Source organism: Hippoglossus hippoglossus, chromosome 2 (assembly GCF_009819705.1).
Source record: "Hippoglossus hippoglossus isolate fHipHip1 chromosome 2, fHipHip1.pri, whole genome shotgun sequence".
NCBI classification, from domain to species: Eukaryota; Metazoa; Chordata; class Actinopteri; order Pleuronectiformes; family Pleuronectidae; genus Hippoglossus; species Hippoglossus hippoglossus.
The window spans coordinates 2354205-2381640 of record NC_047152.1 but is presented as its reverse complement, the minus strand read 5'-3'; the positions used below and the strand labels follow the sequence as shown (position 1 = coordinate 2381640).

The 27436-nt window shown below is 40.2% G+C and overlaps 1 protein-coding gene across 1 annotated transcript; it reads right to left on the bottom strand.

Annotated features, from left to right (window-relative positions):
- Nucleotides 1-241: 241 nt before the first annotated feature.
- prkx (protein kinase X-linked) lies at nt 242-27436 on the bottom strand. Its single transcript, XM_034611739.1, has 9 exons — nt 26677-27436; nt 21805-21973; nt 20275-20538; nt 13772-13891; nt 8989-9084; nt 6774-6831; nt 3778-3855; nt 1608-3190; nt 242-1577 (listed from the first exon to the last, which is right to left on the bottom strand). Exons 1-8 carry the CDS (start codon nt 26822-26824, stop codon nt 3065-3067), a joined length of 1059 nt encoding a protein of 352 aa, XP_034467630.1. The 5' UTR covers nt 26825-27436; the 3' UTR covers nt 242-1577; nt 1608-3064.

The following is a 27436-nucleotide window of genomic DNA, read 5'->3' as shown; positions in this document are numbered from 1 at the left end:
ACATGTGCCGTAGCTTACAGTTCCATTATTAAAAGTAGAATAGGGGTTACTGTATATTTACTGTAAAGGCATCACCTTTTCAGGTACAAAAAACTATGGATAGCTGCGGCAATAAAACAAAGATTGTCAAGGAAAATGCTGACAATTATAAAACATATTGCTCTGTAAAACAACATGGGCTTGGGTTGGAGGTTACAGACATTCTATGAAAACTGTTCTAAATGGATGAGAACTCAAAAGCTTTAAATACAGAGTGGAGTGTAATTTATGGGCAGGGTGAAGAGCAACGATTCTTAATTTACATCACAAACAGGAGACACAGAAGTGAATATGAAATGTTCATTATAGAAGGGAGGGGCTGATGTGTATGTGATATGAATTCTCATATCAATATTATAGTAACTGTGTAACAACCCTTAAATAAAAAACCTAGTGTGTTAGGTACAGTAGAATGAGCCATATATTATTATACATCTACATATAGCGCAGACAAACCGGTGGCATTTCACATTTGTACCGTGATGCAGCAGCAGGAGTTAGATGCTGAATTAAATAAGATGTTTCTCTTATTAATATTAAATCAAGACATGTTCCAAAAGCATTCCTATTTTTGGACTGAAGTTGTCAGGAACTGATACTTTGAATCTGACCATTTTACATAAGTGGACTCAAATTGATTCATCAGCCACGTTGATGTCGGTTTAATAGGTTAGAACACTTTTGATTCTGTAAAGGGAGTATGACATATGTGAACAGAAATGTTAGTATAGAAATGCCAAATGTGTTGCAGTGCAATCATAAAGTATTCACATTTTTTCAACTTTCAAGAAATCCTGCGACATTCGACACTCAATTCCCTTAAATGCCAAGCAAGCAAAAAACTAGATTTATTCTGCAAATGTATTAAAACTATGTTCTTGCACCCTTTAAGTCCCTCTGTGTGGACATGATTTGGAAAGACACCTCATGCTATTTGACATTTATATTAGTTGAGTATACAGTTCTGGGGTTGTATTTGTGAGTATCTCATTTTACTAGGAGTTCTCCAGATGTTGGGCAGTATGAATGCATGTGTGAAAACACTTGTACGTGCCTTTCATGTGTCCAGAGGGAGCCATCTGTAGTCTGAGAAACGTCCTCAAGTAATGTCACTTGAGTCCACGTTGGTTGGATCTGAATACTACAAGTTATCAGGGGGTTGAAAGTAAAGATATCAGGGGGTGTGGACTTACCGGACCTCTTCAACCCCTCTCATCTCCGCTGCAGGCTGCGGGATACATCAGCTGCTACAAGCAGCCGTGGGAGCAGTCGGCCTTCAAGGCTTTCTGCCAGAAGAGGCTTTAAGAAATCAGGTGAGGTAGAATCAAGAGCTAGACTGTCCACATGTAAAGAGTCAAACAGGAGACTTTGTTTAGATTTAGGCAACAAAACTACCTAGTTAGGTATTCATGTCAGCAGAGAGCCCCTGAAGGCTAAATTGTATGAGTCACAATTAGCATAACACACCTCTGAAATTCCTCTACCCAACTATGGTCAAGTAGCATTGTGGGTAATGTAGGCACAAGAAAAAAAAAAAACTTGACTGGAGAAAGTTTTGATTACTTAACAAAAAAAAAAGCACTATAGGTCCATATGGCAAACGTTGACATTACCCCAAATAGTTCAGTACTGAGGGTCATTTCAGTCCTTTGGTACAGATAATACATGACAGTTTGCAATGTGAACGCAAACAAAACCAAATAACATAGATGTAGTGTTGGGGGGGGGGGGGGGGGATTAAAATAACAGATGAGGAAAAATAAAGAGTGATACGGTTTTAGGGTGTCTGCTGAACAGTTTAACAAGCATTGTTAAGAGTAAACATGCAATACACACAGAACTGTTTCAAGTGTTAACTCCTGCGAAATCACGGCTGCTTCTTTGTGCTTAACCACGACCTTGCAGTATCTGTTGTGCTTCAACCATTTCCTCCAGTTAAACGCATGTTGACACATGTAATGGGTGGAGGGCTGAGCAATCACAGAGCAGTACTGTGCCAAAATGCCCTCAGTATATGACTGGTGTCACCTGTACCTGAAACATCACTCCCTCACCAACACGTTCAATGGCAGCCTATAAAATGGAGAGAGCAGTATGCAGTTTATTTTAAAGGCCAATAATGTCCTGAAATATAACTATATAAATATGCTTTAAGCCTTGACTACATGATACACTGACATGTGGATGAAAACTGACCTGGTCGACTAATGTAGCTCTACAAAGAAGAAATTAGATGTCAAGGGCCCCACGTCCCAGCACCTTTCACTCCACATGGCTTTTGTAATAAGAAAGTCCCTACTGTGAATAAAGCAGTTTTAGAGGTGCAACAGGAAATAACAGAGCTGGGAGATAAGACTTTTACAGTGGAAGACGAGACGGCACATTCAGCAACACCACGCGTGTGCTGACAGTCCCATGATTCAATTTCCATTAGTACTGCCAGAGAGATTTCTTGTGAACTTTAGGGAATTGCAAGACATCATGCCCAATAAACTGTGATGTAAGGCACCTTTTTACAAGTGCTACTGGTCACACATTTTCAAATAAAGTGTCTGACTCATGACTACACACAGTATAGTAAGTCCCAAACTGCACATTAGTAACCACTTGCCAGCTGACATTTACAGCACCAGTCTTGAGTCATTAAATATGAAGACATGAACATTTGAGAAAGAGAGAAAATATAAAACAATATAAAAAACAGACCTGATTATTTTCTTTTTTTAAACCTAGGAAGTAACAGTCTTTTGGTTTCAAATGAACCACACCTTTTGCATATGAGCAGGCTCAGAAAAAAAATTATAAAAATTGAAAACAGCAAAAGTTCGACTTAGGTCACATAAATAAACATATAAAAAGCAAATCATCTCTGTGGTATGATACAGGTCACAGCATCAATCATTTGGAGTTGGTAGGTAGGGAGGTCATTATTACAGATAAAATGTGACTCCCTGCAACAGTACATTTAGAATATGTTGGGCCAATTCTCAGGATGTTCCACGAATAAATAAACCAGGCAGACTGATCAAAAGTTCTTGAAGATCTCTAAGTCCTTCTGAGGCACAGGAGGGTCTTTCTTCCAGTCGTCCTCTGGGTAAACGTCAAAGTTGGAGGTGTCACCCTCGTGGGAAACTTTAGGCACTATAGGAGGCTGAGGACACAGTACAACAGTACAAGTTCAAGTGCTGGCCTGAAATAATTGCTGTAATGACGGTTGTTAAGCCAATCAATAGTATAGACAAATCACATTTGGTCTCATAACAAGGTACGACATCTTCTATTTCTATTTTTTGGGAAAAACTAACCCAAAAAACACTCTTGGAAGGTAAAAAGACCAGCGTTAAGATGCAAACCCGAGGGTACTAATTCTAAAGCAAATACAAAAGATGCTGGAAGATGTTAAAAATGAGGCCTATGTGTGAAGCTCTTAGAATTATAACAATCCCCTGTACACGTATTTAAGATACAAATAAAGTTCTCTGCTTTGTGTGATAATCTATGTCTGATATGGTTTTCTTTACTCCTGCTTTATAGAAAATATGGCATTTTAGAAAATGTAACCATCTTGTAATGGTTCTATCCTGTGAATCCTGTAACCCTAACCCTACTATTAAGAGATTTTTTGGAATGAAAAGCAAGAATTACTAACATCCATCACAGCTGCCACGTGACTGATCTACTGAATCCTCATGATAGATATTATAAGATAAGATATTAACACTTATTATTAATTCTCACCTTCAGTTTCCTTAGAGGAACTGCCTCCCAGTCAATTGTTTTGAACCAGCGGTGCTTCTTCACATCATCTGCTCCATTCTGAAAGAGAAAACATGGCGTCATGACTCTGACCCAGTTGTGAACTCTTGAGACTTTAAAGATTTCTGTTTGGATCTTTTGTTTTGTTTATGGACTTTTATCAGGACTGACATATCTTATTGTTCCTGGAATCTGCTGGAGCCCCTCTAACAGTTTGGGACTTCCAGACCATACTCGTCCTCTAAACTATGCCCACCAATCAGTTACAGCATTCCATCTCAATGGGATTTTAGAGAGTATGGCAGTGTTCTAGAATCAGAGGCATCTTATGCATTACCTCCTCCTTACATGCAATCGATGTAGCCTGATGTGGGCACGAGATGTAATTACACCCTCTGAATCATTACCTTAGATAAATTGTATATCGATATTTTTGTATCGGCTGTAATAAAGAGTGATATTGATTAACTGTCAGAATAAGTTAAATGAATGAGTTGCTCTACAATATAGCTAAAATCTAGTTTTTAAATAGTTTAGAAGTAGTGCAAGTTTGCAAAATGTTTACAGAAATAGACAGAGGGTGAGCAGCTCGGAGATGATTTGAATGAGAATTCAGCTCCTGCTTTATACATCCTGAACATGGACACAGGAGAAATCCCAACTGGGAGAGACTGACTTCAATGACGGCAAATGATGGTGAATTTAACTACCTACCTTGATCCCATAATACTTCATGACATCACCAAACTGTCTTTTGGTATTGTTTACTAAATGAATTCCTTCAAGGCATTCCGGAGATATCGCATTCACGAAGAAAAGAATGTGCTTTGTGAGGTCAGAGTTACCTTGACCACCAAATTCTATTCAGATCATCCTAAGTATAAGTAAATGTTTGTGCCACATGTAATATTTCCTTTGTGGATTTGTGATATATTGACTTCAATGCAAGGGCATGTGACCTTGACCTTTTCGCCTTTGACCACCAACATCTAATCAGTTCAGTTCTTTGAGTCCAAGTGAATGTTTGTGCCAAATGTGAAAGGATTCCCTCAAGGCATTCTTGAGATATTACGTTCACAGGAATGGGACGGACGGGCTACCCGGAAACATTATGGCTCCGGCCACTGGCTGTCACTGGCGCGGAGGCATAAAATACAGCGTTTTCCACTCTGTCTTTATTACAAAATATTACTGAAGAAATAACTGAAGCTGTGTAAGGGACTTTGGTCAAATCCTTTTCTTCCACATTCCAAAGCTTTTGTGTTTGGGTAACTTCTGCTGATGCATTCTTGCTGTTGCAGAGAAAGTCAAACAAAACAATTTCGTCTTTCAATATCCCTGTCGAGATTCATTCACTCTTGAAAAGCTATTTACCAGTTTTCTGAGGGAGCCTCAGAGACTTTGAAGCAGCAAGTGGAACTCTGACAGTCAGGGTGAGTTTGAGGTTAATCAGGCGTGGGGAAAAAAATAGTGTTGCTTTCTTCAATCTTATCAACGATTGTCGAGTTAACAAAGTCTGAATATTTTGTTGAGAGGACCAAGAGGGAATCAGATCAGAACTAGTGCTAGAGCTTTCCATTGGTGTTTGTATCCTCAGACTAAGAGCAGAGCAAAACAGTGTGAAGTGTGAAGGTCCACCGTTATCCTGTTTGGCTGTGCCTTCTTTAAGTTTACTAACTTGTGTGGTACATCTGGTTTTTTATTTACCTCAAAGACGGGATACCTATTTAACTCAGTGAGGCTACGTTTGATTTCCTGATTAAATCTCCCTTAAGTGTGCCCCTTAACTCTCATAATTCCCACATGAGAAAAGAGGAATGGATAAAAATGTTAGTACAAAGACCTCAGTGTCCCTGGCTTTTACCTCTTAGTCTACTCACTGGTTGTCCTCCCTGACTGGGGAGGTTGTTGCAGCTCTGTACAGCCTGAGAGCACAACTGCAAGCAATGGAGCTCCAGGCGTCACGTGACTCGTTTTGTTTACACCGCCATGTTGGCAGGAAAAGCCTGAGTCAAAATGAATGGTGCCAGCGTTGATTCCAAGCTGTCAGAGTTCACTGTGCACTTTAGTTCCAAGGATCTTAAACGATATATTGCGAAACTTGATCGATCAAGCTTTTCACTAGTATTGAAACAGCCGCAACTGACAATGTTCCTGACCTGCGGTATCCAGAACATCTAGAACTACCTGATTAACTTCCCATCGTGCTACTCTGGAGAGACTTTGAAAGCTTACAAAAGCCTGGAGGTGTAGAAATAGACGAAATCTTGATTCGTGATGAATATTCAGCTGTGGAGTCTACCGGCTAAAGATAGCTTCGTCATCACTGGAAGGGTAAGTGTCACTTCATCATAGTTATCGTTAGCATAAGCATTGGACAGTGTAATGTAACTGGGTTAATGGGTTTGCTAACTTGTATGTTAACTAGTCTGTAGCTTCGATTTACCAAGAGTCAACTACATTAGCACTATGTGAATAAGTTTCAATAGCACCACCGCATACATGAAATGATACGTATATGATAAACAGCGGTTTTCACTGCCATGTGCCATGCAATTTGTATTACAGGTGAATCATTCCCAAAGACTGAATGATCCTCAGTTGAAGCTATGGGTGGTGGTCAGGAATGATGGGGTTGTGAGTCTCCTGAGGTCAAATTTTGAAGGGTTTGCAGATGCAGTATATCTCTGTGGGCTTATGTAACTTTGTGTTGCTGAGCATTGTAAGAGAGTAAGGATGCTACTCTCATTAGGGAATAATAATATTTAGATTACAAGTCAAACATATTATAAATATCAGCATCCACAGTCTGACAATATAATTTCGCTTCATTTATGACTAACTGGAACCACTTGGAGCTTCAGCCACGCTGTTGACCCCGTTATGTCCTGATCTGGTCGTCTGCTGACGTCAGACTACATACGAAATGTGGCGAGCTGCCACGTGGCTCAAGGAGACAGAAAGTCTAACCTACTCACCTTCATGTTGCCTAGCCGTCTGGCTCTATCGATGACCAGAAATTTCTTGATGAGGTCTCTGGGGGGGGAGAGAGAGAAGCAGTCAGTGAATCCACAGCTGTACAATAGATCTTTGAAAAGTGTTCTCCCTCCCTCTCTGTCAAAAGGAAATCTGCCAGAGGGTTGCACCCATGGGGAAATATTTGTATGTATGTCTTTTAATGGTTTTCATTAAGAAAGACAAATAGGAGAAGGGAGGGGGATCTTTTTTACATACAAATTAATTTTCAGTTACTGTAACATTAAATCATGGCATGCTTAGGTTCAAGGTTTCTTTATTATTACCCGAAGCTAAATTTGTTATGCAGACAGGGTACAGCAATCCAAAGTTAAAAACAGGAAACAAAAGACAGAACATGAGTTAAAAAGAGGACATCACACCTTATCAACTCATAAAGCATCAAAACAAACACTCTCAAACAGACGTCAACACAATACAGCAGGGAGCAATGGAACCTAACACAGCCATGACAGAGTGCTTTACCACGCCCATATGCACCCGCTCCTCCTACAGGAGCCTGAAGTGGTCAATGTGCTCAGGGTGAGGTGCATCCCTTGTATCAGTTTTGTTCAGCAGCGCAAAAGCTGCAGGTACAAAGTTACCTCTGTTGAGCTTGGTTGTGCTCTTCCATTGACACGTCTCTCTCCTCAACAAGACGTTCCCGTCCAGAGCTGCAGCTCACAGGATGGATCCATTTGGAGTAAAAGCTTGTGATGTATATGTGAAAGTCCCAGGGGATGAGCACTTGTACAAACACTCAAACCAGCATGTTTCAACCACAGTTTTCCTCTCCTCTGATGTTTAATGTGAACATTACCTGTAAGACACTGCTGCCACACAACTGGCTGATTGGAAAATGCACATGCAAAATGTTACTCTGATGAATGTAATATGTAAATGTAGCATTTAAATACCTCTGTAGAATTTTATTTCTAATGTGACTGATGATTGGTGATCACTGCTCTGACTACTTAACTAGCAGCTAATTTTATGAGTAATGCATTACAAGACTTTTATGGTGGGGTCACCCTGGGACACTTCTCCAGTGCTCGGCAGCCGCTGCTGCTGGAGACACTGCCTGCAGTCTTCAGCAAGGCATTTCACTTCTTGATGGATGGAAGAGTGTGACGTGGAACTGCGTAACATTAATGCAAATGGTGAAATATATAAAAAATCCGTCATCTTGCTGGACACAAAATGGATGGCTTAACAGTGAAGCTCTGGATTCACTGAATTGTCAGGGGAAGCAGTGTGTCTGGCCTCTCCGGGGACACCGTATACTCTGTCATGACTGAGAGGAAATTCACTCACTCAATTTTTTTTAAGCGGGCCATTAAATTCCCACTTTTTCCTAATTGAGGAGACACCTTTTGTCTCCAATAGGGCAAGCTGTGCCCAACTAACTGGCCTTTAGTCTGAAAATTCCAGCACCGTCCAGCTGGGCTAATGGTTGGTGAGAATAGTGGGAGTATAGCATTTATTTTCTCAAAATTGGTGCACATAAAAACCTCGCCCACGCATATGATAAGAATGCACAGAACAGTATCAGTGAGCACAAAGCCATACTTGCAAGTAGGGCTGCAACTAACGACTACTTCCGTACCGTGCTGCGAACGGATCGGGTCCAGTCTACATCCAGGACATGGTCAAACCTTACACCCCAGCCCGTCCACTCTGCATCTGCCAATCGGCTTGTTGCTCCCTCACTGCGAGCGAAACACTCAACAAATTCACGACTGTTTGCTGTCCTGGCTCCTAAATGGTGGAATGAGCTCCCCAAATGACATCAGGACAGTAGAAAGTCTGCACATCTTCCGCCGCAAACTAAAAACACATCTCTTCCGACTATAACTTGAATAAAAAAAGTTTAAACCAAAAAGGTTGTAGCACTTAAATGGCACTTACTTATAGCACTCTGTAGTTTGGCTTTCTTGAAGAACATTGTGCTTTCTTGATTCTTGTTGTTCTGGGTTTGTACCCTCATGGTTGAATGCACTTATTGTAAGTCGCTTTGGATAAAAGCGTCAGCTAAATGAAATGTAATAATTCCCCCAGCTGCAAAACCAGAGTCATACTTGAATTCCATGCTTTGAACCACAGTGTTTAAAGATACATACATGCAAGGACATAAATGACATATATATGAAAATAGACATATTGATGTCCAGCACTTACTTGACATAGAAATCCAGATGGCGAGGAAATTCCAGTTTTCCAGCCAGAATTTTCTGGTAGATTCCAAATGGGTTGTCATCAAAGAAGGGTGGGTACCTGTGGAGAGAAATAAATGTCGTCTCAAGCCAGTCCCAATGAAGCTGCACACCCACAGTGTGCAGACTTAATTTATACTCAGCATGATGCAAGCAAACAGGAAAGGCAGGTAAGCGCTTCCACACAATGAACTGTAAAAGTCTGAACAAAATGGAGGGTGAACATGTGGTGAGGTCAACATTTGAAGTGGGGTGTTATAAAAACTTTCAGCTGTGGACAGAGCAGCCTTTGTTTACAGCTATTTTGACAAATTGTATGCGTGTGTGTGTGTGTGTTTCTACCACCCACAGACCCTCTGCTGCTACACTCCACTGAGTGCTCTCCCAGCTCTCCTGTTCTTCCCTCTGCTTTGGCCTGGACAAGTCATTACCCACAAATTACATAATGGGACCAGCCACTAAACACATTACGCACAGAACAGACAGGCCCATAATCGCACCAGTTTGTCATACGCTGCTTGCCTTCCTAGTAAAAAGCTCCGTAGTCAGTAGACTGTGGATGGGGGGTGTCTGGGAGCTGGCTTTTCACCACAGACTGCCCTCATGTATGTTTTTTTTTTCTTTTTTCAAAACGGATGCTGTCATAGCTGAAGAATCTGGGTCATTCGTGCAAAATGGGGGGAAGACAAAAACACATGACCATTTGTTGACTTTAACTGACGGTCCATGAAAGAATAGAAAGTATTGCGTGACAAATACTGACACTAAACAATCATAGGAGTACTTTATGGTGGAATGTGTTCATGATTCATCATAATTTGTTATCATCTGGATAGCTGGATAGGAAAAAGAATTTAATGGGATATTAAAACTCTCTCTGCCTTCAGTACAAACTGCGTCCATTGAACAAAATATCTCCTTACATTCTTTTAGAGTGGGATATTATAAATGTAAACAACCCCCTAGCTACACCTGACTGCTGGGACATCTTTGTTATTCACAGTCTGTTCATTAATCAAGAATGTGAAAGGCAGAGAGAAGTTCTAATGATACTGGTAGCCAAAGTGTAGTGCAAAACAAAGTTTTTAAGCAGCCCTTTACAGTTCAGTGTGGAGCACTGGAAAGCAAATTAGTTTTGGTAAAGGCAAAAAATGTCAACAGTTTGGTTAACTGACATAACCTTGTAATTGCTCACCCCAACCGGTCAAGGCACATTGAGTCTTGTTCATCTAGACCATAAATGTCACTCAAGGCCTGTGGTACAATTATAATCTGCGATAAAATATCATATGTCTATCTTAACTGGCCAGTCGGGAATATAGGATGCACAGTATTCTTTGTGAAAAAAACCCCTCCATAGGCCGAGCCACCGTGCGCAATGCCCGGCTAGACGCACACGTAGTGAGCGAGTGCTCCTCTCCACTCGCTCACTCGCTCCGGACAGAGAGCCAGGTGGCATTTACGGCCTCCACTAACTTAGCCACGGTGCGCAATGCCCCGCTAGACGCACATGGAGCGAGCAGCCCTCCTCACCTGTCGAGTATTTGGTGTTATTAAAATATGTTTCCAGCGTTCTAGAGATCCCAGTGCCTCGGCAGCCAAGAAAGGATGCCAAACATCTGGCTCTGGCACATACATAAAAAAAGAATGAAACCTACCTAAATATGTTTTCTTTTTGCACTTTATCCAATATCCTGTCTATCATGTTTAATAAATGTTGACCCTGTTTGGCCCTCGACGTAGTCTCAGTTTTTAATTTTGCTCCTCTCTGTGATTTTGGAGACCGGAAAGCGGCGATGCAGAAGTGAGGTGGTGATCTGAAGCCAGAATATTGATCCACTTCATCATTGGCATTAAAATCAACAGCTTCAGTTGTGCTCGCGCGACATATCTGCTCCACACAAACCTTTTAATTGCAAAATATTTAAAACATCTTACAGCAAATTACGTTGAGATTCCATTAAACAGCAGAGTTACAGAGCCGAGTCATTAATAGTTTTTAATACCATCTTCTAATACTGTGAGGGCACCATCAAATCACTGCAGTGAACGTGACTGTGCCATCTGGCGCTCAGAGCGAACTGGAGATAAAATAAAGAAAAACTATTCACTTTCCAAATAATATCCCAGAGTGGAGCTTTCAAGTATTAGGCCATTCTACCTTCTGTACTAAACTTAACTATACTTGTCTATTTATTTATGTATTTAATTATGATGGTGTGTAGACTGTAACCTAAAAGAATGCAGAACTCTTACTTTACTGCCCCTCCCTGGACATGTCTGGTAATTTGCTGAAGGCAGGACAAGGGTCCAATCTCTGCTAGTACTGCAAAAACTTCAAAACCTGCCCCTAAAGGTCACAGCACCACAAATAATTCAGAGCCACAGTTTCCCCTACCATAGTATAAAGAAGATGGATGTCAGGCTGATGGTAGGCTGGGCTCGCGCACAGGTGACCTTTAAGCAGTACTGGAGAAAGCTGCTCCATATTCAAGAGTTAAAGCAATAATGTTTGACCAAAGGCTACATGATGGATGGCAGACATTTGTTTGATTAAATTTTATAGCTGAATTTCTCAACCCTGGATGTCTACAAGAAAACCGTAACATTTTAATTAAAAAAATGTGAATTTCTAGCTAAGCTATTACTGAATGGTTCCAGGAATCACCCGAGATAACCTGTTCTACGAAGCTGGTTATCAACTGTCGTCATTAATTACACGAACCATCGAACCACATTAAGTCCATCAGATGACCTTTCACAAAGAGAAATGTAAATGACGATCACATAACTTGTTGAAATCAAAATGTGGAAATGTTTTTTTATTGACTTTTTCGATATTGCTTTTGTTCAGTTTATTACTGACTATTTGTCTTTTTTGTCTAATCATGAAAAAAATGCATGTATGTGACGCAGATAAAAAAAAGTGAAGTAATGTCTTGGAGATAAGTGGTTTATGTGTGATGAATGGAATTGTTCATTTATAATCATGGGAATTATTGACCAGTGTGTCAGTCATTTTTCTAAGTAAGTTCACCATCATTGTTTCCAGCAGCAGCGGCAAAACACCATTTTTTTATTCTTATGTATGAAAAAAGTCAATATAAAAACAAAACTGGTGAATTTTGCCAAGGGATAGAATACAATCTGCAGCCAGGGCAATGCTATTGTACTGGCACGATTAATTGATTTCAGAATATCACTTGTTGTGTCCCTATAACAAAGTATCAATCAAAGTCAATCTCAACCTTCAGGCTTTTTCTCTTCGACACCAACGAGGCACAGACATTATTCACTGCGGATGACGGAGAACATTAGAATAAACTCGAGTGCTTTCTCAAGGGGATCAATGTCATTGTTCTCCATCTATAACAATGAATCCCATTCACGGATTAATTTGTCGCAGCTCTGCAGTATCCTATAAGCATGCAATGGATAGATTTACCACACTGATACAATAACAGTGACTCTATTAATAGATAATTCCTCCATTCCACTACAGACTCCTCCCCTGTTCTACTCTTTATAAGATAAGATAGGATAAGAAGTAATAAGTAACATGCAATACTTATGTGTAAGGAATATTAAAAAAAAAAGAAATATAAAAATATGAATGTAATTAAACTAGTATACAGTGTAAAGACAGGATATAAATACATGCAGTATGAGAATAATCTGACTTACTCTTACAAGGCTGGTACGTTGAATTGCATCACTATAGTTTATCTGCTATTGTATCCACTAGCCCGTGTCTTCTAGTGTTAATTTTCATTTGTCAACAACTTTTTACTTGAAAAGAGAATAGCAGATTTACATCTGGAAAAATGCAAAATCATAGCAAAAATGTAAAAATAAAATGTTGCAAATTCAGTTTTATCTTTGGGTTTCCTCATTTCAATTCTAACTGCGGGAAATAAAGGGTCAATGAAAACTTGGTCTGCATCCTCTTTGTCAGACGAAACAAAGCTATCAGGGGGAGATCCGTCTACTTTAGGTAGCTGTATTGTGTGACTGCCACATTAATTCCCAGTGTTACATGCAATAATGATGCAAAACAACAATGAAATAATCCAAAGCATATAAAATACATTTAATATACCTACCTTGCAAATTCCATTTTGTGGCATGTATTCTATTGTGACTTTACACTTTAAAAGTCACCTTCTTTTTCGTGAATAAAAGGTCGTTGATACTACACAAATATTATTTACAGAATTATCTTGTATAAAATGTATTTCAACCACACACATCAATTTAAATGTTAATGTACAACATATTATAAACACTTACTGTATAACACAATATAGTGCAACACAATAACGGTCTAAAATGAACAGGGTTCTGCCTCCTTAAACAACTGATCATTACAACTGGAGGATTTACTCCAGGGAAGTTGTTCAGGGTTCTGAGTTAGATATGATTGGATTTTCTAATGTTATTCCCCCTTTTCAGATTTAATTGTTACAATCTGTGTGTCACTCGTGTGTTTATGTGTGTGTGGTTAAAAAAAATCTGGACGCACTTCTCTGATCTCTCAGACAGGGCTCGCTTCTCAGAGACAGCAGCAACTTCCAGTCTGTCACCCTTCACGTTACCACATCCTTTAAAATAAATGGTCAACCACCTCAAAGCCTTCCTGCACTCGTCAGTGTTTGTTGCTGGCTCTGCTGCTGTGGTGGAGGAGAGCGCCCCCCGATGTTTCGAATGGGTGGAGTCTGGTGTATGCTGCAACATCCCTAAGCACTTACCCAGCCAGCATTTCAAAGATGAGGATGCCCAGAGCCCACCAGTCCACTGCTCGGCCATGACCCTTGCTTTGGATGACTTCAGGGGCCAGGTACTCAGGAGTTCCGCACAGAGTCCAGGTCCTGATCAGACAGAAGCAGATGACTTTGAAATGTGTGTTTCAAAGTGTCTTTGTTGAAATAAAGTAAAGTTTTATTCTGTGAGCATCATTCCATTTTATTTCCAGGAGTCTTTGTCAGATTTTTGGAAGCCCAATGCCTAAGGTTATGCATTACTGAGTATTTTTGAATGATTTTTGATTTATGAATCAGCAGGTGTATACAAATTGACAGACTGTATCAAGGATCTATACTACTGATTATTTCCTTTGCTAATTAAGCTGCAATTTCTTTTCTTGTTAAAAAAATTCACAAATTCAATAGTTTGATACAATGAAATAGTTTTTTTCTAAGATTTCGGATATTATCACAAATGTGGGTGATTTATTTCTCATCAGCTTAAGTGCTCAAAGAGTATATACAGTAAGTAAATGTTTGGTGCGTCAATGTATCTTATATATACTTTCTGTTGTGTTCAAGATTCTAACAATTACATACAATTATAACTGCCAGGAACAATGTGGCAACTTTCCTAAAATGATTCTTAAAAGGTAGGCTGCCAACATTAATATGTTTAGACCTGTCCCTATGTAAAAACATAAGCATCCTCCACATTGTTGTGAGTGTGATGTGGCCACTACTGTTTCACAGGTGATAAGTGATCTCTGTTTGCTCGGCATACGTCTGCACATTCTATACTGTGTGTAAGAAGAGAGGCTCTTATTGCATGGGTAATACAACACACTTAGGCAAAGTGATCTGCCTGTGTCATCCGACCTGGTTTTGTTATCTTCTATAGTACGGTGAGGATACAAGACCGGGCTGTGGATGCAGCAACAGTAATGGATTTGGAAGAGTCAGTCACTACTTGCTGGGCAGCCACGGGATGAACGTTTAATTAGGGCTTGAGCCCAGATACAAGTGTTGGAAGACAAGTGAAGAATGACTGGTGGAGTCTAAAGCAGATTCCGTCTCTGGCTTGTGGCCGACAGAGCAGCTGATTGACACTTTGCATGTGTAACAAATGTGCACACTGCTCTCTCTCAAAGACACTTGTCCTCTGATGAAGAGCACTTGGCCCAGCGCCAGCCTTTCATTGCCTGTCACTGATATCACCTGGGTAATGACCTCTTTCGGCCAGTTGCTATGGCAACGGTGATTTGTATGGAAATGATGTTGGTCCTGGTGTAGAATTAGGAGGCTGTTGCTGTCGGGGGAATAAAGCCTGGGTACTAGATAGGCAGAGGCAAGGCCATGGAGGAAATAATGTGTTGTTGTTGTGCGATATCATACATGGCTTCATGTTTACATGTGTCGATGAGTGTGTTTGCCAGCAGGGGACACTGTGGTAGCATTGGGAGGGCCGAGTTTTGATGACACCCCATCACACCCTGAGCATAGAAAGTACAAGAGAACTGGCAGCAGTGAGGTTACTGTATTCCTATCCCAGGCAATTCTGCTACCCTCCATTTATATAAGTGGGTCACTTGTACATTAGACATGTATCTACTCCCCATCTGTTTTGCTTCGCTGTTTACATGGCAGCGTAGGTCAACGCAGCGCTGGGTGAAACACTGGGGAGAGACGATGCAGTGGTGAGAATGTAGGATAGATGGAAAGGTGTCTCTTGTACTCTACAGTGTGTCTTTTTCAATTTTGGAATGGTCACCAAGAGGCCTCACCCGCTGTGTATCTAATTCAGAGTAAATGACATCAGCCATTGTTGCGTGGAGTTGAGAGGATTCCCTCAAATTCCCAGAGGATAATATGAGCTTTTCAAGGACACTGAACACACGCACAAAAGATGGATAAACGAGGATGGGTCCTCCTCATTTCTCTACTGTTAAACACTCCTAGTTTCACAGTAGTAAAATGTGAAGATTAACTGTGTCCTGAGCTGCCGGGACAAATTCAATAAGTATTAAGTGAAGACACCAGATCCAGCGAATACACTGCTCAAAAAAATAAGGGAAGACTTAAATCACACATCAGATCTTGATGAAAGAATTATTCAAGTTAAAAATCTTTACTGATGTACATTGTATAATTTGTTGAGAACAAAATTACATAACAATGGTCAATGTAAACCAAAATCATCAACCCATTGAGGGCTGGATTCAAAACCCCACCAAAAATCAAATGAAAATTTGAAATCACAGGCTTATCCAACTTGCTTGAATGTCATCACGGCAACTCATAATGTGACTCAGTAGTGTGTGTGTGTGGCCTTCGTCTGTCTGTATTCCCCCCCGACAATGTCTGGGCATCCTCCTAATGAGTCGGCGGATGGTGTCCGGGGGGGGTTCTCCTTCCACACATGGATCAGTCTGTGGCACCACTTGGCCGCATCGGACACACCGATACATAGGGGGTCAACTGGATTAAGGTCAGGGAAATGTAAGGGCCAGTCAATGGCATCCATGCCTTGGTCATCCAGGAACTGACTACACACTGTAGCCACATGAGGCTGGGCATTAGCTACAGAGCTAAAGATTTTGTTGGACGAAAAAGTCCTCAATAGGATCAGAATAGAAAGCTTCCAAAATCCAATGGTTTGAGTTGTTTTTAAGGTCTTCTGTTGTTGATTCGTGTCAGTGGTGGTTTTATGGGTTGCATAACAGCATTCCATACTTTTCTATTCAGCATTTAAGTGGTTTGTCTCTCTGTTCAAAATATATCTTCTTATAATATTCTTCTGTCCAGGGAATGTGACGTTGATATTGCTTTATCTGTTTCTCAATAGGTAATAATTTGCTTTTACATTGACCTTCCAGGTGAATTGTCCACAGCACCAACCAAGGAGACACCCTGCCCCACATTTTTAAGTTTGATTTAATAAATAAAATTAACCAACATTCCATTACTGTTCAGCCACAAAAATCCATTTCTGATGATGCATATGAGTAATCAGAACATCTTTAAAGTTCAGAAAGAAATGCAAAGAAAAATGCATTTGTATAGAAGAGCTGCATTTTTTCTTTTTCTCCTGTTTAACATCTCATGACCCCTCATATTTACCTGACTTCAAGGTTGAGAAACATATGACTGTGCCAGGGCTGTCAGAATTGATTTGGACAGAATTTAATCTCAAAAACTATTCACATCTTTTCAAGATGTGTCCTTTCGTTTTCATTTATAACAAGAGATGCCTCAAAGCAGTTTGTAGCTGCAATGAGACAGAGGGCCACATCACACTACTTCTACTACTACTAATCCATATATACCAGGATGGGTTCAAGCTCATATTCAATTGCCGGTACATATTGCACAAAATAAATTCAGTGTTTGAGATCAGAGCTACCACACACATGCCCAGTCAGAAACACAGCCGCTAATTGGTCGACATGTGGACAAGATATGATGAAGACCATCATCATTTACCCCTGAACCCCTACATTGAATGGAGCATACAACAACCAGCGGAGAAAGCAGAATCGCGGGCTGACCGGCGCAGAGAAATGCGCGTCCAGTGTGAACAGCCAGGCGGCTGCGCGCATGAGAATTGACGCGGCACTTCGGGGCGCTTCTGCGGCCGGTGTGAACCCGGCGTGAGAATGAATCATGTGAGATAGGATCCACAATACACAAAGACCCAGATATTTTTCTTCCCATCTCAATTTCAACTTTACGACTTTCTTTACTGACTGAAGCTGAATTCAATGTAGCTTGCTACGCACAGCCTGTGAGGAAATGTACAGTATGAGATCAGATCAGTGTGTACTGATCTGATCTTTCATACTGACGAAAAGCTCTCACTTACATTTAGATAAGGCCAGAGGAGGGGATGGCAAAGAGTATAGTTAGTAAACAAGCGGACGGGGGGGTTAACTTGTTGAACCTTGTTACAAGGGATGGATGAAGCATTGTTTAGCAGTAATGTCAAAAGAGCAAATATCTATGCCATCTAAATGTATTATAATAAGAAAGCATTTCAGAAGAATCATAAATCACATGCACAATGAATCCAGTAATAACATGTTGCTATTACAAACTCAAATAAAAATTCAGCTTATGAATAAAAACAAATCACAGAAACAGGTCACAATCGGGTCTCTCATTGTGCATTTTAGAGATGAAACAGTGTGACAATTTTCACGCATCACCATTATAGTGAACAGAATTATCGCGGTTATCAGTATTTTAGCATTATAGTTCAAATGTGCTGTAAATGTTAAGGTTAAAAGGACTTGGTATTTCCCTGTGGTCATTTCGAACTCTTGACGTCAGCAGTTGGATTAGAGTGGTGAAAAGGGGAGGTATGTCATCAGGTGGGCACCCTCCTTCATAGATTGCCCTCCTGTCTTCATCCTGCAGCCCAATTGTTGTCTTTCCTTTTGAGCCAAAGCCAATTGCTGCTTTTTTCCCGCTGCATTTGACAAGGATCTGATTGCTTGATAAAAGGGAGCGACCCCTCACCCCCATCAGAAGTCCAAGCCAATGTGCGCTGATAATTTTTTCCAGCTTTTCCACTTTGGTGATGGGAATTTCATACAGTTAATGGCCACATGAGTTTAGGGAAAATGCCAAACTGGTGGCACTACAGTTTGAGTTTTCCTCGCAGCAAGGTCTTGTTGATGCAAGTCATGTACGTGGGGGTATCCTTTTGAAATTGTTCAAACTGCATTATACCATCTGCACAAGCTCTTTGCTTGCATTTCTGCAACAGCTGGGATAGGTGTTCCGTCAATATGAAATCTCTGATCTGTGACTTAATGCTTCTATACTTGCTGGGCTTGATCTTTATTCTTGCCCATGTGATGTTTTGATAAAGCTTTTTCAGAAGTCTCTCGGTGCAGGGGGACAGTTTTATGTCTTCCATATAGGCTTGAATTGGTGGATCAACTGACCAAACTGTAGTTGTTTGCCTCATGACCCATTTTGAGGCTCTGATAATAATAATAATAATAATAATAATAATAATAATAATAAGCTCCATTGCCATAGTTAAGGCCAATGAGGAGATGAAGCACCCCACCATGATGCCTACATCCAGTGGCTGCCAAGCTGTGGTGAAGTCTGATGCGAGACAAAATTGCAGATCCTGGAAGTAGTGTTTTACCTGATTTGTTATTGTTGCTTTTTATTGTAGCCTGTCAGGTTGAATGTCTATGAAATGTTCTTCAACCTCTTCCTTTGACATTTTCAGGGATCCACTTTTCTCTTTTGTGTAAATGCTTTTTACAAATTTAAAAGGCTTTTTCCTTCTTTGTGCGTTGTTTCCTTAAATTCTCTGCTCTCCGCAGTTAAAACAAATGACTGATACAAAATTATAGTAAAATCATTTAAAATGATGATTGTATTTTTGATTATTTATAGAAGGTCAACAACTTTCTACCATGATCTTTACACTGTGGCAATCAACCGCGGTTTTAATGATAATTAAATTTAGCACGGTTATACTAACCATCAGGAATTTCACCTTTGTTAATTGTGAAACCAGTAACACATTCATCCCGAGTTCATTCACACCAAATGCGACGCAAAATGTTTGTTCCATGAGATTACATACAAAGTCAATGCAAAGTCGCAGACAGACACAAATAGACGTGAATTTCGCATTTGTCTTGCCAAGCAACGCAATAATTTGCATCAATTGCTTGAGTTGAAATATTTTCACTGAAGTGTAAAGTTAGCGAGACACAATGTCGCACGGGTCAATCAGATACAGTGTAGTAACTGCAATTGCTTCAGCCAGTGGTTCTCCTTTCCTCTTTTGTGGATAAAAAAGGTGAATATTCTCAGGTAGGGATGTTGGGATTAACCGATTTTACTATAACCGCGGTTTCAGATTCATAACCGTAAAAATTGTAAAAAATAACGGTATCAAACTATGGAGTCCTGCATTACTGAGTCACGTAATTTGTGTGTGTGCCGTGCGGTGAGATCTTCTCAAGTTATTTGCATGTGCGCTGTGCGGTGAAATCTCCTCTTGTGAGTCTTGAATATTTTAGTTTATCAGCTATATTATTAGCTATATATTGCTTGTTGGTGTCTTTTTCCTTCTATAGTAACGATAATCGTGAAAACAGTGAAACCGTGATATTTCCTCTGACATTAATCAAGGCACCAACATGTCATATCCTGACATCCCTATTCGCAGGTTGTGTTAACCCTCGTTTACGTGTGTTGCTCGAGCGAGTACACACAAGTGATCCTGCAGCACTGAATTGTGCGAGTAACGCAACTCCTACAATTACATTGCATTTAGTGTGAAAAGATTTGACTCAGGACTGATGTGCCTGAGCTCAAAATAATAATCAGCATCATCTTCACGTCTTAAATTCAACTCTTTTACTTGATTAATTTACTGGTTTATATGCCTTTTTTATACCTCAACACCTAAACTCAATTCATTGTCAATTTGATCATTTTTAGGTTCATTTAGATACGGATATTATTTCTATTACCTGTCAGAGAGCTTCTTTGCGAACCCGAAGTCAGTAAGGCGGATGTGCCCTTCGCTGTCCAGCAGGATGTTCTCAGGCTTCAGGTCACGGTAGACGATTTCTTTGGAGTGGAGGTACTCAATGGCACAAACTATCTCAGACGTATAGAAGAGGCCTGTGTTGTTGCTGAAGCGCCCGCGGCTGCGTAAGTAGCTGAACAGTTCACCTCCTGGCACATAGTCCATCAGCATGTAGAGGAACCGCTCATCATGGTGAGTCCAGAACCTAAGAAACAATAGACAAGATATACAGGTGGAATAACATTAGTTGGTCTTAGGCTAAACATAAGGAAAAGTCTTCTTCAATCCACAGTTGTCCCACATGTCCATTGGTGGTTACAAGTGCTAAAGTACTGTCTGTTGAGTTGAGGAAATCAGATAAAATCAGAGGCTGTATCTTTTATCCCCCAGTGTGGTTTGGAGCAGTATGTAACAACTACTTCAGCTGTAAGGGCACTTCAGAGAAATAAAAACAAGAGAGCTCTGTCACTGATGAAGATGGAGGAGGCTCCAGTGTTTTCCATTAGTGCTGGCTGCTGGCCACAAAGACAATTACGGCTCCACTGCTATTTGTCTCCATACTTCCTTTTGCATTTTCTATTTTCTAAAGCAATTTCGCTGCAATCCGTTGTATTTCTTAACATATGGTACAGATATACAGTATTGGTGAATTATGCACCCAAGAACAAACATCAGAAAAATCATCATAGTTTAGTCTGTTTTATGATGTTGATGTGAAAACATGTTTTGTTATTTCTTTTTAATTGAAGAGCTCAATTATTAGTAGTATTAATTTATATTTGGACCATTAATTCTGTACTTTGTAGAAGTCACTTTGCTTGGTATTATAATGGTCTTGGGTTAGTTTTCACAAGCTACTTATGTCCTTTATAGGCAGGGTAGGTGATCTGGTTCAGAAGCATCATTGTGCCATCTCTTAAAATGCTTTTTACATATTTACAGTAACAAATAAATGAAAGTAACTGAAAAGCCGAAAGTAAAAAAAATCTGTCATGCGAGGAAGCTGGGAAAAACTCATTCAATCATTTTCATTTGTCAAAATGATGTGTATACAGTGTAAAACAAAAGGCACAACGTTAAAAAACAGTAAACAGGGTTTTGAGTTATGGGATGACTATAAGGTGATTGTGATGCCACCAGCTACTGAGCTGAACTGGACGAATACTACAACATTAGAGAGCCGGAGGGATTCAACTTGTTTGGATCATGACTGGTGGCATAATTTGTGATTTACTGAAATAATCTGTTTAGACATTGTGTTAATATCTAATTGATATAGTATATCTCAATGTAATTAAGCTCAATCCATTAGAATTACTCAGAAGTATGGATCTGCCTTTATCATATATGTGTTGGGATTCCCAGCAGACAATGAACTTTGACCTTTTTCCTTGGAAAGGTTCACCCAATGGATTATACCCCAGGCCCCGGGCCCCAGGGATTTGGTGAGTAAGACTGCCTGTGGACTCACAGTCGGATGAGGAAAGGGTGGTTGACCTCTGTCAGCACCTCCTTCTCATTGTGGACGTGCTGCTCCTGCTTCAGTCGGATCACGTCAGGGATCTTCATCTGCTTCAGGGCGTAGAAGGCCCTGCTCTTCTTGTCCTTGACCAGGAAGACTCGGCCAAAAGTTCCTGTGCCTGAGAAAGGGAAGGAGGGAGGGGCATTAGCCACCGTGACAGGAACCCACAGCACCCTAACCCTAACCCTGCAAGCAAAAAATAAATGACTGAATTAAAGTTCTTCCAATTCTTACGCTGTTTCGAATTTGAATATCAGGGCTTCTAGACGCTTGGATGACACCACACAAGCAGTATGGAGGCATGTTGTGTTTTTTTCTGTTGTTTATTACATCTGAAGAAGGAGTCAACAGTTAGTTAAATTGTGTTGGATTCGGTTGCAACCCTGCTTACCCCTGAGACTCCAAAAGTGTTTTGTGGACTCAAACACTTAACCCAACCCTTCATCAGCCTAGTGGTGAGAAGATAAATTAATTTCAATTTTTCGCGTCATGATAACAGCCACTCTGAGTCAGACACGGAACTGTTGCAACTTCCTAAAGAAATGCTGACTGTCTGGTTCCTCCGCTTTACCTACAATGAACCTTCTCTGGAAATACACAACACAACTCATAGGTTCACTATGACTTTTCTTTAGAATTAACTCTCAGGTATCGAACCCCACTGCTTTTCAGAACAGCGCACTAAACTGCTGTAAAACCTCACCTTGTTCAACAACCCTGTCACGAAACAAGGACTACATAGTTTATATATTTGAACACAAAGGGTAGAAGAAAAAAACAAGAAGCTAATCTCTTTTTACACTTAATTATGTTACACAGGTCTGCTTCATTGTTATTACCCAAGTCAAAATTGTTATGAGAATCCATGCAGGGAAAAAAGCGACTGAAAATGAGACTGAACCCAAAAAAAAGACCATTGATTTCAGAAAGTAATATACTGTAAGTGATTTACACCCCTCTCAAAACAACCAAGCCGCACACAACTCTGAAACTCCCCGGTGTACTTGCAGGATGCAACTTTGAGTAACAGATTCACACAAAGCACACCACCAAATCCCAATGTTAGGTTTTCGGATTGGGATGTGGATGAAAAAATGTATTTGCTGTAAGAGGACTCCAGTTCGAGTTGACTTTGACTGATATTCTGCGGGTCATATAGGCATGTGACAGCAGCAAATGAATCATGTGGTGCAGAATTTGCCTCATGATTTCAATGACAATGAAACAACAGCGGACAGATAAAGAGCTTTAGCTGATTTGTTTTAGGCAGCAAATCCCTCTCATCAGTCAAAATGGCCCGGGCAAATTGGATTTATATATGGGGCTCATAAGACTGGAGCTTTCCCCCAACAGCACAGGATAAATGTGGTTCCCTGCTGCACACCTCCCTGGCAGACATTAAGTTAAGGCTTCGTTGCGCTGCATGTAACCTAATGCATACTATTGAGATGTCCTCCATAAGTACACAGCATCAGATGATAAATCACAATGTTAAATCTGGCTGCAAAATACAACTACTACTGTTCATGAAAAAGGTCTGAGGGATGCACTGTCATCACTCTAGTGCTTGCTATCATTTCAGCTATCACCATTTGGCCTTTAAGATCAGTATGTGCCACCATTACACTGTCAATAACACAGCACTACTCTACTAATGTAAAAGACTGAAAGGATGTATCCTTAGATAACGTTATATCTGTACTGTTCACGCAGAGATTTAGTTTTGCTTTTTACAAAAATACATTTAATTAAAAGTTGGGAGATCACACTTATACTTTTGTACTAACTTTGATTTTGTTAAGTAGCACTAACATCGGGAGCAGTTAAGCTGCAAAACTGTTTTCAGATGACTTGCAGAACTCATTAAACCTTTATTGCACATGTTCCTTTGGCATATCTGGGCCTCTGGTCACGTCTCAACAATGTCAGCGAGACACTATCGTTAAGATTAAAAATATCCTTACCGAATCAGCATTAACACTATTGTTGTCCTGTTTCCGTAATGTTAATGTTTAATATACAACACTGAATTACTATTTCTTATGGGATGGGCTATTTGTTGGGGTAATACATTAAATAATCCCAGTAAGAAAAAAACTAAAACACAGTATTTGATTACTGATTTGGACTTTCATTATCATGGCAATGGTCGAAGCCTCGGGAAGCATTTGGTTCAGCATTGACTGGCCAGCAAGTGCTCATGAATGAATAACCAGGTCGCTTGTCTCTGGTGTTTCAGTTTCCTTAGAGAGGTGCCTGCAACTCAGATTCACTCAGCTCATCTCTATCTAGCACTGAAACCATATTTGGAGGGAATATCAAAATAAAGTATTAAAAAGGTTTCCAGAGCCAGAAACTGAGAGAAAATAATTCTCAGAAGATCCTAAGATAGGTTTAAAAGTCACACTAGGGCTGCAACAACTAATCTATTTATTGATTATAAATCGATTATGAATATTAGGTATGTTGTTATGGACATTACACACTGTCTATGGGCACATTGTTAGCATTTGTAAAATGGCAGAGACAAACTCCTCTAACGATACAGCAGAGACAAGTCAAGCCTGCAAAGAAGACTGTTAAGAGCAAAATGTGCAAAGCTGACCGCATGGCACGGCAGGACAACATCACGTTGGTATAAACCTGAAGAGAAAACATGTTGAAGTCATTGTTCTTCTGTTCTTCTTGTTCGACTCACAGATTGTAAACAACTTTAAGGTGCATCACACATATAAATAGATAAATAATAAAAATAATGAAATAATGAAAATTTTAATATATATATATACACGTTTTTTCTTAACTTTTTAATGTCAACATAAAATGATCTCTGTACAAAGGTAGACCCACACATCTCATGACTTGCATAACACTGTCAATTAAGCTATTCTGCGTGTGTATGATTTAAGTTGTAAATTAATTATTTACGTATTTAAGTATTCTAACACAGCAAATATGCTTAAAAAACACGTAACAAAAGGTCCTCCTAAGAATGTTTGTTATAACAAATTAAAATGCAAGTTACTGTATAACTAATACATTTTATAATTAATATTATCACTGACAATTTACACCATTTACAAGGCTTAAAAACACCTCCGTTTTTTCAGCTGTTATTTAAATTGATGTAATCCAATGATTCAGCATCCCTCGAAAAATGTAAACAAAGAACAAATCAAACGAACAATTTGGGATTTTTCTGAAATTCTACCTGAACTGAATTCACAAAGAAGTATTGGGCTTCAGGCAAAAAGATTTTTGTATTTTTATCATACATTTTGTGCAAACATGACATGTCATATTCAACAAATGTGTCTAACTTCAGAAGTGTGTAAATGACCTGCCAAAACATTATGAATGCTATCTGTACATTTTTGAGCTAATTAGCATAATTACAACCCATATATTATCAAATAAGGCTACACTTCCTGCCCCATGTGAGAAAGCATTGGTTCAAACGTTCACTTCTTATAGTTAAAGTTTCGGTCTGTAGAATTTAGTGACATCTAGTGGTGAAGTTGAAAGTGAACCTGTGGTAGCCTTCAGTTGTCATAAAAACTCAAAAGGTGTTTAGTATGTCCAGACTGGACGGCTATAAAAAACATGGCAGCCTCCATAGAGAGGACCCGCTCCCGATCTAAATTTTACACACTGAACCTTTAAGGCGATATTTTTTTTGTCTTAATAGCACAGCTTGCAACCTTGTTGAGAGCATTTCATTTTTCTGTTGTTTTTTAAAAATAACTAACCCTAACCCCCGATTGATGAATGAAAAAAGATAAGAAGTCATAGTTATAAATTGTTGGTGTTTATTGTAGTCACTAGATTTAAGATTCCAGATTTTAGTGTTTCATACTCAATAACAGCGCAACCATTATCATTAATCATTCATTTGTTTGTCTCAGAGCCAACTCAACCATACAAAGTATGCTAATATTATGGACTTATTTTAGTTAGTAGACAGACATATTTCAGTACACATATCAAAACTATCCTAGCTTAGTTCACCTCATGAAAACAGACCTCCGACAGCTCCAAACTGGCTGTTGGAGATTGTAGATTGCATAATCATGTTAAAATAAATTTAAAATAAAAACCATGATAGCTAGAACAGTCATTGTTTTCGCACAGGAAAACTAAGGCGTCTGTTTTCTTCCTCACCATATTGCATGCTTGAGTAATCCGATGATGTAGGTGTGACTCAAACTTTTATTACGTGGATAAATCGCACAGTAATGACTAACTCCCTGAAGGGCAAGTCTGTGCCTGAACAAGGACTTTCTCACTGACAGGCTGGGGTCCACGCCTCTGACTTATGGAACATGACTTTCAGCTGTACTGAATAGTCATAGTCTTTCACTGAATTTGGGATGAGACCAGAATTATAGTTAGTTCTTCCTGAGGATGGTAAAAACTTTATGGGGGGGGGGGGTTAGGATTATTGGAGAGTTAATCAGGCCAACGTGTCAGATTAAGACACGTGTGTTTGTGTATCTTTCCCCACAAGGATACCATCACTGCAATATCCTAAAACGACACAATTTACCAAGCTGGCCTTATATTAATATAGTGTTGTCATATGGGTTCATACCCTGTCATACATGTATATATATTAGATTGAGAGTGAAAGAGAGAGAGAGAGAAAGAAAGAGCGATATATCTTTACAGATGGTGTTTGTCGAATGGAAGCAGTTTGAAAAGTGATATAAATATATATATATATGAATATCTTTTTAGATGCTTTATTAGTCTGGTCATTGCCACGTATCCAGGTTCACTCCAACCTGCTAACATTTGCACGTGTTGTGAGTTGTAGCTCACCGACTGTGGCGACGGTCTCCAGGTCATCCAGGCTGTATGTCCGGTGATTGGGACCCGCGTCCCCGGGTGGACCGATGCTGCTGCTTTTGCTGTCTTTCAGGGGGGTGGTCTCACTGTTGGCTCCTGCCTTTGCTTTAGAGGACGCCATGCCTTACTGGAGGGGGTATCCGGGTTTATTAATAACATCCAACGGGGCGCACACAGGGTTCGTGTCAGGCATTTCCGGACGGAGGCAGGAATCAGTCCATCTTCTTTGTCCGGATCCGGCCGGCGGGGCAGGTAGGACAGCGGTGACAGAGGGACCGGGAAAGGACAGCTGATATTTGCCACACCAAGTTCAGAGGACTGACAACAAGAGGACCCGAAGCCGCCGACGTGACTCAAACAAAGAGGCTGGGGACAGGTGCTTCGGCATGTAGCGTTAGCAGCTAGCAACCCATGGGCAGCTAGTGGGGAAGTCGAGGTGCGAAAGCCGGGTCCACATGAAGCTCTCCTCGGGTGAAAGGAGGTTTTCAGAGACGCCCTAACGCCACGAGTCCCGCGGGCTTCTCGCTCTCAACTTTTCGGGGTTTTCTCCATGATCTCCCCAGTTCCAACAACAGACCTCACCCAGCAGGCTCCTTCTGTCCACATCGACCAGGAAGAGAGACTCGGTTTTCACGCGGTTTTCAAAATAAAACATCAGCCGGCGTGACTGAGAAAATCAAAGACTCCGAGAGAGTGCCGCTGTGTCCATTCAGGACGAGCGTTTTCCACACGG

What these genes read in the sequence shown, in the direction of transcription:
- prkx (XM_034611739.1), bottom strand. Translation starts at nt 26,824, where the DNA reads ATGGCGTCCTCTAAAGCAAAGGCAGGAGCCAACAGTGAGACCACCCCC. An exon ending in CATCTGGATTTCTATGTCAA is followed by an intron (nt 6,832 to 8,988) that starts GTAAGTGCTGGA and finishes CTCCCCCCCCAG; the next exon opens with AGACCTCATCAAGAAATTTC. An exon ending in GACGGCTAGGCAACATGAAG is followed by an intron (nt 3,856 to 6,773) that starts GTGAGTAGGTTA and finishes TTTCTCTTTCAG; the next exon opens with AATGGAGCAGATGATGTGAA.